The sequence below is a fragment of the Oenanthe melanoleuca genome, chromosome 15 (genome assembly GCF_029582105.1).
Source record: "Oenanthe melanoleuca isolate GR-GAL-2019-014 chromosome 15, OMel1.0, whole genome shotgun sequence".
Lineage (NCBI taxonomy): Eukaryota > Metazoa > Chordata > Aves > Passeriformes > Muscicapidae > Oenanthe > Oenanthe melanoleuca.
In genome coordinates this window covers 5,702,408-5,718,155 of record NC_079349.1, presented here as the reverse complement: position 1 = coordinate 5,718,155, position 15,748 = coordinate 5,702,408, and the positions used below count along the sequence as shown (strand labels likewise).

Sequence of the window (15,748 nt, the reverse complement as noted above, 5' to 3'; positions counted from 1 at the left end):
CTGCAGTGGTGCAAAAACTCCTCATCAAAACTTGGTAAATTCTCTGAGAAAGTTGAAGGTGTTTTACAAGCCTTGGGACAAAGTATAAACTCGTGTCAGAATCCAACCTGAATTCTTGTGGCCAGCTTGTGAACTTGGAGTTTATAATGGAAATAGGGATATAACAGATTCTTAACCATATCAAGACCAGCAGGTGTTGCTATAATATATTAAATGCTGTGAAGCCATCAAATAAGTGGCTCTTGAGCATTAGTTCAATATTTTCTTAAACCAAATTGTTATTTGCTAGGAAAATGTAATGCTGTGAGAGATTTGCAATAAGAATACTAGTGAAATAATCACAGCACTGGAAAATTTCAGATTCTGAGCTGCTTCTGCTGAGTGACTAAGAGTTTTCTACAACTTGAGTGAAAGATCTGAACCTGCACCTAGGCATTATTTGTGGTTAAGAATCCAGTAATGTAGGAAATAAATAAATCCTGTACATATTTCCATATTTGGAACAGATGACACTGCTGAACTTGTGGCATCTTCTCCCAGGGATACGATTAGGTGATGGTGAAACTCCAGTTTAGGTTTTTTCTGCTCAACCCAGGTCTCATTGGTGATCCTCACAAGACCAGGGGAGAGAATTCCTGTAGGACAGAAACACATCTTCTCAAAGAAGTGCACCCTCAGGAGCCTTGCAGAAGGTGAGCAGCAGGAGGGTCACAAGCAGGACCAGCAGTGGAGAATTTATATCTCAGGAAAATCTGAGCAGGACTTGCCAAGTTTCAGTGACCTCAGGGTGGTTGTAACTTTGGCTACATATTGAGTTGGCAGCTCCTGAAACCAAGAAGGAAGGATGAAAGGAGAAAAATTTCCAGAACTGGGATATATCCTATGGCATGCAACCCTAAAGTGAGATGGGTATATCTTTTTGAATAAAAGGAGGATCACTGTGAACACAAAGAGAGAAGCTGTTGAAAGGGCATATTTAATGCCCATAGGTATTGAGATTAAAGAGTTAATGGGTTTGACCTGAGAGATTGTCAATTTAGACTAGATATAAAGAATTTTCTGATGAGGGTGATAAAATGCTGTCATAAGCTGCCCAGAAAGGTGGTGGATGTCCCACCCCTGGAAACATTTGAGGTCAGCTCAGACCCAGTGCTCTGAGGAGCCTGATCTAGCTGAAGATGTCCCATTGCAGGGGGCTTGGAGCAGATGGGCTTTTAAACATTTCTGCCCACCTAAACTATTCCGTGAATCCATATTTCTGTGGACTTCTCTTGCCTGTGGATATGATCCCAACCATGTCGCTTCCATGTAGGATCCCAAGCCAGCGCGGGGGAAACCCACGGGGCTGAGCGCGTTACCAGCTCTCCCTGAACTTGTTTCATCTCTGTCCCAGCGGTGAGACGGGCGGGGCATCACGTCCCGTGGGCAGGCAAGGACACCTTCGTGCCGCCGCTGGCGGTGTGCAGGTGTGCAGGGCCGTGAGGCGGCCCGTGGCTCGCTGGCGGCGGCGGGGCGGCTCCGCCCGTGCATGTAGATGAGATCCCGGGAGCACGTCACTGCGCACCGGCGCTGTGCGAGCGGGGCGGCGGGCAGCGAGCGAGGGCGGCAGCGGGAGCAGCAGGAGCAGCAGGAGGAGGAGGAGGAGGAGGAGGAGGAGGCTCGGCGGAGCAGCAGCGCTCGGCCCCGCTCCATGCCGCCCTGCCCGCCGCGGCGCGGGCCCCGCGGGGCGACAGCGGGCGGGGAGCGGCGCGGCGGTGCTGAAGGACAGCTCCGCTTCCCTTAGCCCGCTTCCCTCAGCCCCGCTTCCCTCAGCCCCGCTCCCTCAGCTCCGCTGCCTCCTGCTCCCCTCGGCTCCGCTCCCGGCTCCGCTCCCCCGGGTGGCCGCGGGGCCGCCGCTCGCCGCGCCTGGATGCGCCCCCCGCCACCGCGCCCGCGGCTCCCATGGCGGTGGCACGGAAAATCAAAACTTTGTTGACGGTGAACATCTTGGTCTTCGTGGGCATCATCCTCTTCTCCGTCTACTGCAGGATCCAGGACCGCTCGCAGGAGCTGGTGCAGATCGTCCGGAGCGCGGAGCGCCGGGCCAGGAGCCGCGGCGCCAAGGTGGGCAGCCTGGCCGACAGGGAGTCCATCCTGCAGCGCCTGGACCACCTGGAGGAAGTGGTCTACAACCAGCTCAATGGTACGAGGGCCGGGGAGGGATGTCCTGTGCCCGGGAGGGTGCTGCAGGCTGGGCGAGAGCCCCCCGGGTGTCCCCCCGCTGGGGAGGGGAGCCCGGGCACGGATCGCACCGGCCCCGGCGCTCCAGAGCTGAAAACCGAGGGCAAAGGGGATGCGGGGCTGGTTCTGCTGGAGGGGTCTGTCGAGCCTCCCACCTCTCTCACCCTGCCCCTCTGCCAGCTCTTGGTCCAAAGTCAGGACTTCCTGCATAGATGCAAAGTTCAGGAGGTTGCAGTTCAGGGGTTTCGGGATCAGAGCAAGTCCCTACAAACTGTACCAGGATTTACAGTTTGTCTGGATATATTAACTCTGCATAGGAAGTTGTTTGTATAGCTAATATAATGTTCAATTATAGCTGAAAGTCATATACTTGGTTTCAGAACTAGGTTAAAAGCATTCTGCTCAGTTCTAACATTGTGTGGTTTATGAATGGTGTGTTTAAATGTAGCACTCATATATTTCCTTAATGATTTTGCCATTTAAATTTGTTATTGTCATTGTTGAGGAGGGGAAGCATCCACCAGTTCTTTTTATGACTTACCATTCTAACTCACCAGCCTTGGAAAATATTGCTAGGTAAGCAAAGAACCCTTCCATGGTAGTTAGAACAGGCTAAGCCATCAAAGTTGTTACAGAACACGTAACATTTCATATAGAAACGAATTTTTCAAAGTGAATGCATTTGTATTTGCATAGATTTGTAAAGTTCTAAATGTGAGACATCAAAGAAATAAGTATGTGATAAATACAGCAGAGTTTTGGACCAAAAAAGGCTGAAGGAGTGAACTTTTGCATGAAATTGCAATATAAATGTAACATTTAGTGTTTCGCAGCAAATAAAATTTTCAGTGTAAATATGTTTAAGTAGAGCAAATGTGCTTCTAGGCTGCTTGTGGAAATCTTACTCGTAACATTGATTTAAGAAAGGCTACTGTAGCCTCAAAATGCAGACAAATAGGAGGGTTAGCCATAAAGTATGTTTCCTATTACTGCTTGGTGAATGAATGTATAAATCTAAGTAAGTTAGGCTGTTATGGTAATATGCAGCTTGTGCCAGCAAGTGTTAGGGAACAGGCATCCCCTCATGCTGTCCTCTGGAAAAACAGGGCAGAGAGAGGGGAACGTGGAGTGGGGTGTTAGTCCCAAACCCACACATTGAGGAATTAGAAAGTGTCAACAGCTGTGTTTACTAACCATATTTTGGAATAGTTTTGAAGAATGTAGGATTTAAGGGGAAAATCATTCTCATGGATTCCACCAAGCCACAAAGTTCCCGAATTAAATTAGATTGATCTGCAAGATATATCCATTACAGCTCAATGAATGGGTTGGGGGTTTTTTTGGCCCAAATAGATTCGTTCATGGTGATTTCCATAGGGTAGACTTTGGGTAGGATTTCCCTGTGCTGTGTTCATCCCAGCATATCATCCCCTGGAGAATCAGGAGGAGTCCTTAACGTGCTAGGCAGGCACCATTGCATGCAATGACTGGAAGTTCTCTGTAGAGCATGCCTCTATTTTGGGAACTGTTTTCTTTATCTTCTTTAATTCCATTTATTGGATATAGATATTCATGGTGAAATTACTTGAACTTAGTGTTACATTTCTTCTTCAGGTCATATCAAACACCACAGGCAGTTTTCTTTTCCTGAAAGTTCATGCACAGTAAAGTGCAGAAAGTTTTTCAAGCTGAGCTGTTCAAATTTCCTATTTATTTCCCCTTAATTTTTCTCGAATGTGATTTTTGGATTTCTTGTGGTACATTAACACAGATTAATTCTTTCATCATCATTCTGAATAAAAAAACATCTTGTCCCCATTATGCTTCCACAAAAGCAAAAAGTCCTAAGAAATTAGAAGGTGCTCCACTGAAATCATCAGAGTTGCATTGCTGTAAGTGAAATCAGGACCAAGCATCTCTGTTTGGGTTTAGCTTGCTGCTATTCTGTTTGTAATATCATGACTCATTATTTATGCCATTAATGGGATAAATTGCTGCTTGGGCAGCACTGGGATTCAGGGGAGGCTGTGTGACAGGGCTGTGGTGTTTCACAAACGCTCCTGTGCTCTGCAGCTCACCTGAATGTTCAGTAAGGTTTCTCAGCTTTCTCAGCCCCTGTCCTGTACATGCTGCCTGATCACAAGGTCGGAGAGCTGGCTGAGGCTGTCTTGGATGTTAATTTTTCATAACATAGGTCAAAGTCTCTCCTATGTGGAGGGACAGACACTGGTAGACAGATTTTATTCAGGAGGAATATGAGAACCCCTCAAAGCACCAGGAGGTTGAGTCCAGCTCAATGTTATCATTGCAGCAGGTCAGCCCAGCCCAGTATTTCAGTTTTCTGATCTTGGTCCTTTCTTTTTGAGATCAGCAAATTTAGAGCTACCTATTAGGTATATTTTTGGTAATATCTCAGTGTTCTTTTTATTTTTCTCTTTTATTCAGATTGAGACCTGAACTCAAAAGATTTACCTGGATTTTCTAGGGGCTCTGTTGATAATCCAGTGCAATGAAAAGTCACTCTGTGAGAGACCAGCCCTGCAGCTGCACAGAATTTTGTTTCTGTTACACATATTTGTTTACATACAATCAAGGAAACGCTATTTAGAAGTGTGTACCTTCTACAAGGAAAATAAACACAGGCAGTAACATTACAAATGTATAAAGAGGCAACCCAAAACTGATCACTTGAGAACTCATTAACTTTTCAGTCTGAATAAAATCAGTGAGTGCAGTGCCTGTGGTGGTGTGTGCAGAGCACAGAGGACCATGCATGAAAGTCAGGAGGGAGCTGGTCCTTGCCATTGTCTTTGGCAGAACAAGAGTGTTCAGAATAGGGTGAATGAGAATTGCCACAATTCCCTGCAGACATACACCCAAACAATGGTTTTCATTTGGCTCGTGCTCTGGTTTTTTATCAACTTGGGAAAAATGGTATTTCTGAGAGCTTTCTTTTCTCTCAGCTGCTGCTGGGTTTGGTGGAAGCAAATGAACAGAGCATGTAAAGGGAAAGGAAAGCAATGAAACGTGTCAGTGGAATTTTTGTGGTGAGACTTTGTATTACCTCCTGATGTTTGACCTTGGGTACAATGTTTATTTTGAAAAACAGAGTTATTATAGAGCTAGGTGAGCAATGTATATAATTTTTTTAGTATTTTTTGCTATGGTATTGCTATTGATGGATGTATTTTATTGTCATTCAACACAGAACTTACACCAGCTAGACTTGGTAGCAATTCATGAAATGTCATAATGATAACACCTTGGTATTTTCTTCCTTTGCCTTTACTTTTTTTTTGTAAAGAGGAAAAATTAAAAATTATTTAATTGACTGAATTTTTTCCCCTAATCAGTTTTGCATCTAAGTCTGTTGCTAATGATTCACCATAGAGGATAAAGAATTTTTGATGCCCCAAGTAGACCATAACCTTTCATGCCAAAAGCAATTGAAGGTCAGACTACAATTTCAGTCTAATTGCCTTTTTCCCTTTTCACTGTCTCTTTCCAGTAATACACAACAATCAATACAGCATGTAATTAGATTTCATTCAATCTGCAAAGATTTAGAGAGCTTTCATCTTCTCATTATGTATTCTCACATCATGTCTTCCTACCCATGTCTTCTACACTAGACCCCTTTGACCTGTTCTATTTTAGATGTGGAGGGATAAGTTTGGAGTATTCCCTTGAATTTGACAGGTTATCATTCGTTCCACATCATAATTTGATTTTGCTCTCTTTGGGAAGATTAAATGCAATAGCAATTTCCAGTGTGATAAATGGGGTTTACATTACATATGCATTTCATGGAGGAGGCTGGGGGAAAAAGTGGACAATTCACATAATTGCAGCACACAGGCTTAAAATGATGGAAATAGCAGGTCCTGGGTGCAGAGTACTGATTCCTGCTGCCTGAGACTCCTGATTTTTAGAGTGCACTGGAAGCCAAGTGATTGCATTTAAAATTCAGCCTGCCAATCTGCATAGGTAAAAGTTACAGCAGTATTTTTAAAAGGGCAGTTTATTCTTCATAAGCTTGGGACTGGTTGAAAATGGGTCCAAATTTCCACATTGGCACTGGCAAAATTAGCACCTGAACATCTCCAGAAATATCAGCTCACATGTGGGCTCTGCTCTCAGCCATGTGGTTTCCTGATCTTGGTGATGGGGTTCTCCTCACCTGGTCTCCTTTTGAGGACATTTTTAAAGCAGTGCAAGGTTGGTTCTTATGAAGGCAGGAGGGAAAAATACTTTTTTTTTTTTTTAAGTTAGGCTACCATTTCTTGATTTACCACACAATATTTTCTATTGTGCTGGGTCATTTTCTCAAGCTTGGTTAAGTCACCATTGCTACAGGGCTGACCTTCTCTATTGCAGAGTGATGGTCAACTCCAACAGACCAATTTCCCCATCACACTTGCTTTGGTTGTGTTAAACTTGATTTGTGTAGCTGAGGAAATCACAGTCAGTGCTTTCAGGAAGGTCAAAGTTCTATTCTCCAAAATATAATGAGCCAATATTTGGATAGCCCCTATATAAATATAAGATAATATTGGAAATAATATGACTCTATTTAGATATTTCAGGAAGAAAAGTTCTAAAAGTTTAATTAAAAAAGAGGGCAGCTCTCTTTTGTAAAACAGGCAAAATTGCTCTCAGCTCTGCAAAATATTGACAAATACAAAAAATATGTCTCCATTCCAGCAGCACATCAGTGATTTTAAAGTCTCTCTGTACTTAATGTTTCATATAGTGGTAACTATTTTTTATGTAATGTTTCTGCTTTTTGCCTTTGTAGCTGGGAAAAAAAGCTTATTTTGACAAGAAAAAAAAATCGTGGTAATTTTATCATTGACTCATTTGTGTGGAACTTGAATCATTTGTACCATATGAGATTAAAAGCAATGTTTACAGAGGCAGAAAGGAAACCTTTGCCTGATGTTGTTTTTGTTGCCTTTTCATCTGTATTCCATTTCAGTATCTTTCCATTTCTTTGTACATTTAGCTGGAGTTGGAAAAGCAGATATGGGTCTGTCATCTTCCCAGAGAGGAGCTGCAGTGTGGTGGATGCACACCTACAGCCACTGCTCAGGTTTAGAGGATTAGAAAACCTGCCTTTAACTTAATACCCTTGGTAGAGAGAGGTGCAGCTGGTTTTTCAGTTTGGGGGGTTTTATTGTTTGTTTGTTTGATGTTTTAGTAAATAAAACAGGTAAAAGTTAAACCAGGAGCATCATTTTAGAATGAGATTCCAAACACTGAATGTGTGGCACTTATCCAAGGAAATACTAAGATTTATGAAAGGAAGGAAAACAAATGAATCATGTTTAACAAATCTGCATTTTTAAAATGCTCCTCTCTAACTTTACTAATGGGCACTCAGTTTCTCTTTCTCAGCATACTTGGCATACTCTTTCATTATTGTTGTTGTTTGTGGGGTTTCTGTTGGTAGTCATTACCATCATTCAGTTTAAACCAACACACTGGAGGACAGAAAAAAAGGAAAAGTAGAAAATAAAAAGAGCTTGTGATGTTCTGTATAACAGGAAGGAGAGAGCCAGTGACAGCAGAGCAGCTTCCAACCTTGTTGTAGTCCTATTGATCAAATCTGTCCTCTGAAATAAGACACCTCGAGTTCCTGAGAGAGCAAGCCAGAGAGAAATCCTCCCAGTGACCCAAAGTCATCTTCTCCTGAGAGCACAGGGCTAAAACAGCCAAATACTAATTGGATGTGTCTGCTTTTCCTAAAACTCATGGCTGTGGTGCCCTGGAAGTGGCTGAGAATATCTGAAAGCTTCATAGGTGGAGGCAAAACCCGTTTTTAGGACAGAGCAGGTGCAAACAGATTAAAAACTGTCTTTCTGCCCTAGAGTTTCTATCCTTTTGGGTGTTCTGGAATATCTAGGTTCTCCAGACAGTTTTGAAGACAAGATACAGCAAACTGGTCCTTACTGGTTGCTCAGCAAGTCCTGTAGGAGATAAAAGGAGTGTAAGGCCATCTCCTGAGCCAGGATTTCTTGACTTATGCAACAGAAGGCAGCAATGATGCAACTTGGTCTAGAGCCCTCTGATGTAGCTGGGATTACTTTGAGGTTTAACACATGGGAGTGCTGCTGGGGATAAAGGTGACAGCCTTGGTTCTGTCATTATTTCTCAGTTTGATCTGTTGGGCTTTCAAATTCTTATTTCTTGAAGTGACATCACACCTGTGATCTGCTGTAGGTCCAGATGAGTGAGCTCTGTGTGCATGTGCATGTCTGTAGATGTCCAAGGAGTTCTGCTCTCTTACCCCTCTGGTTTGATGCCCTCCTCACACAGTGAGGGAAGGGGATTTGTGCTTTCTGCAGTTCTTCACACTAACTTTATATCTCACCTGGTTTAGCTAAGTTGGACTCCAGCAGCACTTTTGTGGGAAATCCAGTGGAATGGATGTTCCAGAGGAGCTCTCACACCAGTTCCCTGCCCCACTTACCTCACTTGTCAGGCCATTTAATTTCTGAACAATTCCATGTTTGTGTTTAATTTACCTGCATGACTTGTTCTGAGGGATCTTCTCACAAACCAAGGGTGAGCCTGGGGCCATGCATTGTTTTGTATCCCTGTTGAGGGCAGTCCTCAGTGAAACAGTGCAGCAGAAATGGGCTGGCTTTGAGAATCTCTGACAAATGGCAAAAGGCTTAAATTATTTTGTTGGGGTTTTTTTCCCTTCAAATGTGTCCTTGATTCCTGGCTTTGAAGGAGAGTGGAGGGCAGCAGCAGGGTGGAGAGCTGAGGAGACAATAGAGTGATTCTGCTTTGTCATCAGGCACAGTGTGGACGCAGAGTTCTCTTGGGGGCTGAAGAGTTGTTGAAGTAAATGAGCAAAACGTTTTTAGAGAAGGTGAGGATATAGATTTCTGAATATCTTAAGCCTTGTATCACCTCCTATAGAGCTGCTCTCTAGAAGCACTTTGATTTGCCACCAGTCTGATTTATACTTTTAATACATGAGCTGTAATTTGCATGTCATCCTGGGAGAGTGGGCTGTGATGAAGAAAACTAAACCAAGGAAAAGGTTTTTAAAAGAGCTTCTCTTTAGGTAGCTTTCTGCTACTTAAAAATGGTTCTGTCAGGCAGAGATATTTGATGCTAGAGTACTACAGGAGAGTGTTGTCTTTCACAGCACAATGTTTGAAATTCCAGTGACTGGGATCACATTTGAATAACCCAGAGTTGGTGGATGAGGATATAAAGGAGCATGCTTGGCACCTGGGGTTCTCTAGAGTGCATTTGCTTCAGTCTCAACCTCCAGGGCTGTCCCATCCTGAGGTGTCTCCTTAGACCTGAGATCACCTCTGGAGGACATGCAGGTGGTCTGGAACCCAGCTCTTTCCAATGCCCATCAATGAGAGACTGCAGGAGCTGTTCTTAGAGGTTTTCATGGTTGTTTATTGTTGCTTATCTCAGGAATGCTTTGTCCAGCGAACAGCAGTCTGCTCGCCAGACGTCCAGGGCAGAATCTGCCTGGCAGAGGCAGGACTGATCTTTTATACTCTAAATTACATACTAGGTATTTACAAATGACCCCCAATACACTTCAGTCTTATAACATGGTCCAGCTTTGTCCCCATCCAATCTGAAAGTGCCAGCATGTCACCCTGCATGGATGACACGGAGAAGAAGGAGGGAAAAGTATCCACGCCCCAAATTCTCCATGTTGGCCACAAGCCCCTTAGTATAAACACTCTAGAAATCTATTTATTCTACATTCTAACAGTCTAATTTACACTCTATTTATTTTTGCAGCTTGCATTTCTTCTCTCAATGTTGGTAAATTGTTCCAATGAGCTAAATCCAGGCCCTGAGACACCTGGGTCTCATTTGAGGGTCTTTGGGGACTCTGCCAGGGGGGTCTTAAACCTCTCAGGGAAGCCAGAGGAATACTCTGGGCTCCCACACAGGGCTGCTTGTTGGAGCAGCAAGAGGCTGCAGCAACACCAGCCCCTGTAAAATGGCACAGCACTGGCACAAGCCTTGCAGGCTCCTGACACCTCCCTCCCCTGTGCAAAGCCAAGACAAGGCTCTCAAGGTCTCTCTGGGGCTCCCAGTGTGTCACTGGGTTTCTTCCTTGGAAGCCACATCTCTGGTTGAGTCAGCAGTTGTGTGGCTGGGGATCTAAGCCAGGTAGAGAAGTGGCAGTGCTTTCCAAGCAGGGAGCAGATGCTGCCAGCCCTGCTGTGCTGAGGCAGTGTGTGGGGGACAGACAGTGCTGGCTGCACAGGGTGACTGCCTCAAGTTGGTTTTTGTGACTGCAGCAACGATTCAGATTCTCCTCAGCTCACCCGTGCACGTGGTCCCGCTGAAATCAGCTGCCTAAATTAATCTTTGCTGCTGATCCAGAGGCATCAGCACAGTCAGTAGTGTCAGTACAGTAACTCCAGCAGTGAATTTGGCCAAGTGAAGGTGTTTTTTCACAGGATGAGGAGTAGGTTTGGTAGTTTTGATGATGTGTATGTAGTAACAAAGGATGAAGCTTTGCTTGTCCCTGTGCTACTTCAGTATGTCTGAGAACTGGATCCTCCCTGAAGGTTTTGGAAGGATTCCCTTTTCTAGTGGAGATCTGGTGGACTTTGTGGGTTTGTGCCTCTGACTCCTAATTCTGGGGACTCTCATTGCTTCTGTGCTTGCACAGTTTGGCTCCAGTTTGTATTTTGCAAAAAGAAGTTCTCAGGCCAGGTCAGATTAGCACTCCATGGTGGCAGTGGTACTGCAGGAACATTTGCAAAGAAAAAGGGAGTTTGTTGCATAGGATTTTGTTTCTCTTGGAAGATATCTATGAAGACAGCTGGAAAGCCCTTTCCTGCAATATTGGGGAAGTTTGCTGCTTTTTTTTTTTTCTTCTTCCTCTAGCATTTTTGGTGGGGTGGTAGGGTTAATTGGTTGTTTTTCATTTGGATTTTTTTGCTGGTTTTGTATTTTATTTGGCAATGGGGCCTTACTGCCCTTTTAGAAATTGAGTTTATTTTTTCCTACAGCTCTCATATGCCTCTAGGATGAACAGCTTTTGTAAATAAAAATGTATTTTTTGTTATATTAACTCATTTTCAAGCCAGCCTTGTGTTGCAGCAAAGATTGGTGGTATTCTTTCCTGTGCACGCTGAACTGAAGGCAGTGATAAGACTAAAAATATCCCCAATTGAAATAGCATTGTATAACCCAAAGGTTAGCTTTCCTCAGGATGAAAATTTGCAGTTGCTCTATAGATTCCTTGTAAGACAGATTTCTGGTCATGCAGCCATGTGTAAAATGAGGCTACTGATGGCTGCAAAGTTCTGTATCTGCAAAACTCAGCTGCACTGGTGGAGAATTCAGCTGGTGGCCAGTGCTGGTGCCCCTTGCTCTGGGGTGAGCTGGGGTGAGTGCTGGGTGTGCCACTGCACTGTTCACACCTCTAACAGGAAAAGGTTTTCCAGCTCAGAGCTGTTAATGCTAAAACCTGCTGATGGGTTGCAGGTGGCTCCATGTAACAGATGGAGCAGGGCATGAGGGGAGAGGGAGCTGAGCATCTTGGAGTTATTAAACAGCCTAATGCTAATGCCCAGCTGCTGGAAGAGCTGATGCTTTCAATTTCCACAAGCAGTGAGTGGGTTTGGCATGGAAAAATGGGTGGTTGGGTGGCTTAGGTGTGAGCCTGTGCTGGCCTTGGGTTTTTTTGGTAGTTCTGTTTGATTATTTGTGTGTTGCCTGAAGGATCCCCAATACCCAGGTCTGTGGATTTAATCTGCTGACTTTCCAAAACCATCACAGGGATGTGGGCAGGCAAATTCTCCACTGGAGCCACCTTTCTTCCAGGTGGCCAGTCATTTCCACCACTCTTTAATGAACTTTTGTATCTGCCAGAAGTCACAACTTTCTCAGCAGTTGGAAAATGCCTTTTGTTTATTCACTGCTAGTATTGCAAGGAGCAGTGAAAATGTTTGCAGGTATTAATTATAAATTTCACATATTTCTTCAATTTAGTATTTGGCAAACTCACTGAACACATCCTTTGTGTGATGTTCCCTTAGGCACAGATGTGACCATGTCAGCACCTGCACTGAACCCTCCACCCTCAGCTCTTCCAGCTCTGAATACACAAACCCAATAATCTTTGATTTTAGACCTGTGCCAGCCTGATGCTCCTCCTGAAATGGATCCATCTGGCTCAATGCATTTCCATCCAACAGAAAATTAATTCTGGAAGGGAAGTGCCTTTTGTAATGCCTCTATCCAGTGGGGTTATATGTAAAACCTTCTGTTTCCTGAAAGAGTCAGCTGGGTTTGGGTGCCATATTCACAGCTGTGTTCCCATTCCAGGCCCACATAACCCAAAGCCAGGCTGCAGAGAGCCCTCCCAGGTGAGCTCATGGGATGAAGATTTTCTTCTGTGATTCATTCTGAACCTGATCTGCATAACAACTGGATCCTTTGTCCCCCTCCTTCTGTCCCACACTAGAAAGTTCACAAAGTGAAAATTTTCAGTCTTCTCTGCACAATGAGAAGAATGAACAAAAGATGTGTGTAAATGGAGGAGAAATATTTATGAGGGAACAAAGGCATGGCCTTAACTTTGAAGCTGGGATGGAGCAGCCCAGAGTGCCAGGGGATGGGCTGGGTGATGCAGCCCTGGAGAAGGAAATGAGCATTGCAGGGTTTTTACACGTTACAGGACCACTTGTTTAGGCATCTCTCAGCCTTTAATCGTGCAAGCAAGAAGCTGGAGCACAAATAGAGTCTGAGAGACACAGTGGAGCCTGTGGAAGAATGAGGCCAGTGTGAAATTTTCCTTTTTGCAGTTGGGAGTGCTCATGGGATGAGTGGGCTGGGGTGAGGGTCTGTGCCCAGCTCATGGCAGAACTGTTCTGGCTCTAAGAAGAGGTGGAGCTCCCCGTGGCAGCACCACCAGGACAGGTCACTGTGGGACAGCCCCACCTGGGTTTGACAATGCATCTTGGAGTGCTGATAGCTGTTGTGGAACAGTCTCAGGAGAGAAAAGCTCTTGTATGGCTTCCTGAGCAAAGTCAGAGCCAGGCCCAGAGGACAGGACAGCTCCAGTTAGACATGACTAGGCTGAGACACACTGCTCTGTCATAAAGCAAAATGATATTTCAGGATGGAAATTCATTTTAGAAGCAGAAATCAGTGTATGATCTTCTGGTTTTGTTGCTGAGCTGGAAGATGATGTCTGTAATCTGCTTGATGGGTGATGTGGCATGCCTGTGGCTCCTCAGTGCCTCAGCATATGCTTGTGAAACTAGAGGTTGATTATTTTCAAAAGTATTTTGACAGATACTGAACTGACAAATTCCCTGTTAAAAAGAGAAAGAAAGGTTTTATTTGCTTCTCTGCTCATGAGTTTGAGGATTGTATCTTGCTTTATATTCCTTTCAAGGATGGGGAGGGAAAAGCACTCCTACTATAAGTAATCAGAAGGATTAATTTGTTTGTTAATTTTGGGGAAACAGGCAGAGCTGCAGGGAGTGGTGTGCCCTGCTGTCTCACCTCTAAGCCTGTGTTCTCCCTTCCCAAGGGAAAAAATGATAATCTAGCAAGTCAGGCATTTCCATGTGAATTTTCTGTAATATGGAAAAGTAGTTTTAAATGGGATCAGACACATACCTCATTATTTCATTAGGAATCCCCTAATCTGTGACCAAAACACACACATTTTATCACTTACCCTGCTTCTCATCATTGCCACTAACCCCTGACAAGAAGCAGAGGGTGTGAGTTCACAGAAACTGGAACTGGGGAGAGAAGGGGCAAGAAAATATTTTAAGCTGCTGAGACACAATCCCAGACCCAGGAGGGCTGTGCTCTTTCTCTGTGGTGAGAGCTCATCTCTCTGCTGCCCTGATCCCCTCCCCTTATCTGTGCCCTCAGGTTAACTCTGTGATATGGTAAATCAATGGTGTATTCAACTGCCAGCCATCCTACAGACCTGGACAGTAATTAACACATTTAATCCTAAAAACATGTGTTTAGTTCCTTGAGCAGCTAAACCAAGCAAACTGACTTTCTTGTGGGTTGGCATTCCACAAGTGAATTGTTGGGTGGTCTCTGACAGCTCCAACAGGTCTCTTGTGTTTGATCTCTCACCAAACCTCTTCTCTCAGTAGGAACATTTTAATGGCACTTTCTTCCCAGGTGTTGGCTCCTGTGACACTCACAGAAATGCAGTTTTTGGAGACCTCTGACTGTCTGCCAAGCTTTGGCTGAAGTTAGAAGCAGTGCTCAAAATCTCACAAGCAGAGTGAAGGGAGAGTCTGGAGAGGAAAGCAGACTGATAGGCAAATAGAGACAGCATGATCCCACAAAATGTTTTTTCTTAGCAAACCAGGCTAAAAAGTCATACTGGTGACAAATGGGATTTTCACTTATTTAAACACAATCATGAAAATTAAGTTATGAGCTTTCAAAGGAACCAGACTCAGATGTCCACATTGAGCTGCTTTGCTTGCTCTGTTAATTGGCAATATGTTAGCACAAGCATTTTTTTTTCTCTGCTTTTCTGCTTATTTCAGTTAATAACTAGAGCAGCATGACAATTCCCTGACACTACAGCAGTACTGCAGGAGAGCCTGCTCTATTTTCAGCCTGCAGAAATGGCAGACAGGGGTCCCAGCAGCCTCAGTGCCTCTCAGTAGTGAGTGAATAATTCAATTGTGAGCAGAGCAGTGGTCCTGGTGCTCTGTGCTCAGCAGAGTGATGCACATCCTGCTGCTCATCCCATCCCATCTCTGTCACAGCCCAGGGCTCAGCCCTGCCTTTCCCTGGCACCTCCTGGTGCTGGCAAGCTCTTGCTCCTTGGCAGAAATGTGTGACCTGAAGTTTAAGTGTGGCCAGAGAAGCCTCTGCTCTGTCCTTGAGGAGCCACGAGCCCCAGCTGTAATCTCAGAACTCTGGTTCCTGAAATTCAAATTTTGATTCATACCAGTCTCTCCACTGAAGGATGATCTTCTCCTTCTACCACCATCCTCATTTCTCTCTTTACTGTGCAATTTAACACCTCATAATGTAGTCGTAAGTACAAACCAGAGACACATCAGGGGACAGGGACATTCATTCTTTCATGGAATTTTGGCATAAAGGAAAGGAAAGCTTGAAGAAAAATTGAGTCCCTGAAAACTTGAGTTTCTTTTTACATTGCCTTGGTAAAAACCAGATAAGCAGTGTTGCAGTCAGTGGCATTAGGAAGGTAAATTGAAGAAGGCTGACCCTTGACTTCAAAAACTTGTCCATTGTCTTTATATATTATCTGAATTCCATATATGTGTGGTAATTGAAACGTGCTCTGTAGGTGGATCAAAGCAGCATGCTGTTACCAAATGCATCCTGCCTTTTCCAAGGCAAGCCCAGGGCTCCTGCTGTGGGTTTGTCAGGGCCTAAATCAGCCCTAGGTCACAGTCAATTCATACAAATACCCACATGCAATGAAGCCAATCTTGTTAATAATGAATCAGTTATTACAGCAGGGCTGGTTTTTAAAGTGCCTGTAATAGTGGATTGT

General features: G+C 44.4%; 1 protein-coding gene across 1 annotated transcript in view; it reads left to right on the top strand.

Annotated features, from left to right (window-relative positions):
* The first annotated feature begins 1,625 nt into the window (after positions 1-1,625).
* GALNT9 (polypeptide N-acetylgalactosaminyltransferase 9) overlaps positions 1,626-15,748 on the top strand; it is a 126,821-nt gene continuing 112,698 nt past the window's right edge. Inside the window, exon 1 of the mRNA XM_056504657.1 lies at positions 1,626-2,182. Coding sequence (XP_056360632.1) covers positions 1,942-2,182 — 241 coding nt within the window. The 5' untranslated portion in view covers positions 1,626-1,941. The remainder of the gene's footprint in view (positions 2,183-15,748) is intronic.